The following is a 4761-nucleotide window of genomic DNA, read 5'->3' as shown; positions in this document are numbered from 1 at the left end:
CCTCAAAACAAGTACAAAATTTCACAGGAGTGAAATATTTGTTCTCTCACAATTGGGAACCAACAGAGAGAAGGGATCAGCACGTGCATAGGAGGAACCTACCACTGTCCAGGAAAGAAACGCAGAAAAGGACTAGAGGGAACACCCCCTGGGGCTCTCACGTGGCCAGGAGCAGTGTCTCTTCTCACCCGCTGGGGCGAGGAAAATAAAATCTGATAATTAAGGGAGCATCAGATGGTGGACTCTGAAGGGTTTTACAGAGCATTGAGGAACGATTACTCCTGCTCTAGATGCTGACCCAGTAAGCCCTCAATTCCATGGTAGCACTCATGGACATAGTCCTCCGCTCTCCCACCTCAGCGCTGGCTGAGTTCATATCCAGACCTATCCACTGCCACACCCTGGCACTGTTACCTAATCCCATTAGGAGACCCACCCAGCGACCTCTTATTCTCTGTCACTGTCTCCTTTGTAGGAAGTGGCCACAGCAGATGGTGTAGACCTGGCTCCTGTGGGATCCTGCTTTTAACTCATTGGCAGATGTCCCTGAGCAGGGCCCCAAGGCTGGCAGTGGGCCAGGTCACTCTGGGGGCAGCCATCTTGCTGCTTGGACTCTGGGCAGTACTGGCTCCAGTCCAGTGCTCTCAAGGCCGTCCCTCATGGCGCTACATCTCTTCGGAGTTGGTGATACCCAGGAAGGAGTTGCACCGAGGCAAGGGTGTTCAGACGCCAGGCTGGCTCTCCTACAGCCTGCGTTTTGGGGGCCAGAGGCACGTTATCCACATGCGGCGTAAGAAGTTATTTTGGCCTGTACACCTGCTGCTGATGACTCAGGATGACCAAGGAGCCTTGCAGATGGACTACCCCTTCGTCCCTTCAGATTGTTACTACCTTGGCTACCTGGAGGAGATTCCTTTTTCCATGGTCACCATGGACACGTGCTATGGGGGTCTTGAAGGTATTATGAAGTTGGATGACCTTGCGTATGAAATCAAACCCCTCAAGGATTCGGAAAGGTTTGAACATGTGGTTTCTCAGATAGTGGCAGATGCCAGTGCAACGGGACCTGCATATGGACCGGGACACAAGGAGGATAGACACCCACTGTTCTCTGAAGCCGATGTCAGTGCAGCCCCCAGGAGTGGTGCGAGGGTGTTTGCAGCACATAAGGGAATTATGAAAGGATTCTTCAATATTCTAATTCAGTGTATCGTGTATACAACAATGTGTCTAAGTGTGTAGAAACCCTGGTACATATGTGTAGTATAGTGGACTCCTTTCAACAAGGTCTTGCTGTAAGGTTCTATCTAGTTGCAGTGGTGCTATTTAATGAAAGGGATCCAACTGTCATGAGTGACTGTAGAGTACCAGGTGGTGCATATGCTCGTTACCATGCAAACAATTTCAGACTAGTTACAGAAACCACTTCATCCTTGATAGTAATTCGTGATGGACCACGACCAGGTCATTTTGAGCCAGAGACCTATACTATGTGTACAACTGATCGTAGTCTACTCTTCGTTGGTTATCTAGGCAGACATTATTTAATATTAGCTATGGTATCGACCCAACTCATTGGGAGAAGTTTTGGTCTGTGGTATGATGGTGATAATTGCTATTGCATGAGAAGGAGCACCTGCCTTATGGCAAAATACCCAGCCTTGACAGATGCCTTCAGTGATTGTTCCATTGGGCAGTGGTGGAACATAGTAGGAATACGGGGCAGTTGTATATTTAACACAACTATTGAGCTATTTTAATGAAAGCCTGACAAAGATGCGTTGTGGAAACTATATAGTAGAGGATTGGGAGCAGTGTGACTGTGGCTCCTTCAAGCGGTGTTATAGCAACAAATGCTGTGAGTATGGCTGTATGTTGGCAGAAGGGGCTACTTGTAATGAAGGACTATGCTGTACAAACTGTGCCTACTCTGAACCTGGGACACTCTGCAGACCAATCCAAAATACATGTGATCTTCCAGAGTACTGTTTTGGAACAACCAGTCAATGCCCGGAAGATTTTTATATGCAGGATGGAATGCCCTGTACTGAAGAAAGCTACTGCTATCATGGAAACTGCACTGACCGCACTACGCACTGCAGAGAAATCTTTGGAAGACACGCTATTAACGCTCATGATGTCTGCTATACAATAAATAGAAAAGCCAATCGATTTGACACTGTACAAGAAATGATAGGGTGTTGAACCATGCTGCTTGCGGAGAAGCAGACATAAAATGTGGAAGGCTGCAGTGTAGCAATGTCACTCATGTTCCCCGGTTGCAGGAACATGTTTCATTCCATCAGTCAAAGATCTCAGGGGTCTGGTGTTGGGGAGTAGGCAGTCACTATTCCCCAGAAACAACTGATGTTGGTCATGTGAGAAGTGGTACCCTCTGTGCTCCTGAGAGGTTCTGTCTCAATAGCACCTGCAGTGCTCGTATAGATGCAATAACTTATGACTGTCCCCCTAAGAAATGCAATCATAGAGGAATTTGCAACAATAGAAGGAATTGCCATTGCCATGTAGGCTGGGAGCCTCCACTGTGCTTAAAGAGAGGTCCTGGAGGGAGCATGGACAGCGGACCCAGTTCAAGAAGAATTCGCTCAGTAAAAACAAGCCAAGCGTCGATCCTATATTGGAAACTGGTCTTTGGTCGCATTTATGCCTTCATAGCTGCGCTCCTCTTTGGTGTGGCCACCCATGTTAAAAATGTCAAGACCTCCAGAGTTAAGGAAGTGATAGTAGGTGATAAATAAATTACAAACCAGCCTCCCGACCCCTGTACAACCATTGGTAATGTAGAAGTAATATCAACATATATGATGGAATCAGTAATAAGATGGCAAGGATGAATATCATGTTCTAGAAGTCTGCAGGAGATGACGGCGGATTTCTGTACATCAGGGGCGGTCGAGAGGCATCGATGTTCTCACATCAGGTCTCTTTGATAGGTTGCTGATCAGCGCTCCAAAATAAATCTTGAAAAACCACTTGTTGGTGCCCTCTAATATTTTGTAAACTCTAAGAGAGCAAATTGAGCCTGAGACTTTGGCCCGGAGAGAGACCTGAGTCAGCAGCTGGGTCTTGACCTGAGTTCACTGGTCCCAGTAATAACAAACATTTTCATGGGCTTCTTTAGGGGCAGATTCATGACATTTCTCCAAATTAGTGTTCTTGAACACTGGGGTTTTCCACTTCCTCTATGTAATCTCTTCTTCTCTAAACCCAAAGTGGGTTCAGGGTAATAGAGGGCCCCTCCCAACCAGCACTGTCTGTCTCCTTCTGGGGTGGCTGTGGTCTGTGGGGTGAGAGTGATGTGGGCTCCATTCCCACCTAGCATAAACTAGGACACTCTGGAGAGCCTATCTCCCAAGGTGGGACACGGAGATCAGGAGGCTGAATGTAGCATTCACTGAAATTCCATCAGAAGGTTAGGTAGAAACGCCTCTCAGTTGCTCTGGCATTCAGAGGGAGTCCTGTGAACGTTAACCCCTCCTTCCTTCTTACGTCTACATTTCAGTGCACTTTCAGTGAATGTAAGCTGAGGAATTCCTGATGAATAACAGACACTAGTCTTTTTTATTTTATTTTATTTTTTATTTAACATCTTTATTGGGGTATAATTGCTTCACAATGGTGTGTTAGTTGCTGCTGTATAACAAAGTGAATCAGCTATACGTATACATATATCCCCATATGCCCTCCCTCTTGCGTCTCCCTCCCACCCTCCCTATCCCACCCCTCTAGGTGGTCACAAAACACCGAGCAGATCTCCCTATGCTATGCGGCTGCTTCCCACTAGCTAGCTATTTTACATTTGGTAGTGTATATATATATATATGTGCCTGTCACTCTCTCACTTCGTCCCAGCTTACCCTACCCCACCCCCCATGTCCTCACGTCCATTCTCTACGTCTGCGTCTTTATTCCTGTCCTGCCCCTAGGTTCTTCAGAACCTTTTTTTTTTTTTTTTTTGGTTCCATATATATGTGTTAGCATATGGTATTTGTTTTTCTCTTTCTGACTTACTTCCCTCTGTATGACAGACTTTAGGTCCATCCATCTCACTACAAATAACTCCATGGCCTTGCTGTCCTCTCTTAGGGACTGTGGCATCATCTCCATAGAAGGAGGTGGGTCAGCTTGAAGCCCGGTTCCCTCTTCTGCACATTTCTTCTTTCTCTCCCAGCGATGGTGCTGGCCGAGCTGTGCCAGAGCAACCAAGGCAAAAGGGTCGTGCACAGAATGACTGAGAACTTTGACTAGGTGCTGTGGACTCCTCAGAGGCAGTGACCCAGATATGAGGCCCCAGAGCCTCCTTCTGAGTGTTGTGGCCCCGGTGCCCCTCTCACGGGAATTGTTGTCAGGCTTGATGGTTGACGCAGCCATGGTATCAAGATTTCACTGGTAGAAACTATTCCTTTTCTTCCCTGGGAGAAGCAGGTCTCCTTCTACTTTGTTGGGGAGACGCCCTTTTTAATAAACAAAAATGATAAGCTGTAAGTACATATTAAGTTTTAGGTTATATATATGTAAAGAATAATCATAAAGATCAAGAAACAGAACATGATGAGTGGACACCCAGGAGTGCCCTTCCCTCGTCCCAGCCTCCTCCTCACCGTGAGGTAGCTGTTCTCCTGATTTTGTGTCAGTGACTTGTCCTCATAGTTTATTCCCGGGCACGCATCCCTAAATAAGGCAGCCCAGCTTTGCCTAGTTCCAAAGTCCGTAAGTGGGTGTACCGTGCCGGCTGCTTTA

At 46.9% G+C, this 4761-nt stretch overlaps 1 protein-coding gene across 1 annotated transcript; it reads left to right on the top strand.

Annotated features, from left to right (window-relative positions):
- Window positions 1–540: 540 nt before the first annotated feature.
- On the top strand, window positions 541–4269 carry LOC307067922 (disintegrin and metalloproteinase domain-containing protein 21-like; the record flags this gene model as incomplete). Its single annotated transcript, XM_079725544.1, is given in 5 exon segments — window positions 541–1180; window positions 1183–1234; window positions 1767–2199; window positions 2202–2748; window positions 4193–4269. Coding segments are annotated over 5 exon segments (1749 nt in total).
- Between the last annotated feature and the right edge of the window lie 492 nt (window positions 4270–4761).

Source organism: Hyperoodon ampullatus (genome assembly GCF_949752795.1).
Source record: "Hyperoodon ampullatus genome assembly, chromosome: 19".
NCBI lineage: Eukaryota > Metazoa > Chordata > Mammalia > Artiodactyla > Ziphiidae > Hyperoodon > Hyperoodon ampullatus.
This window is presented reverse-complemented; position numbering and strand designations above follow the sequence as displayed.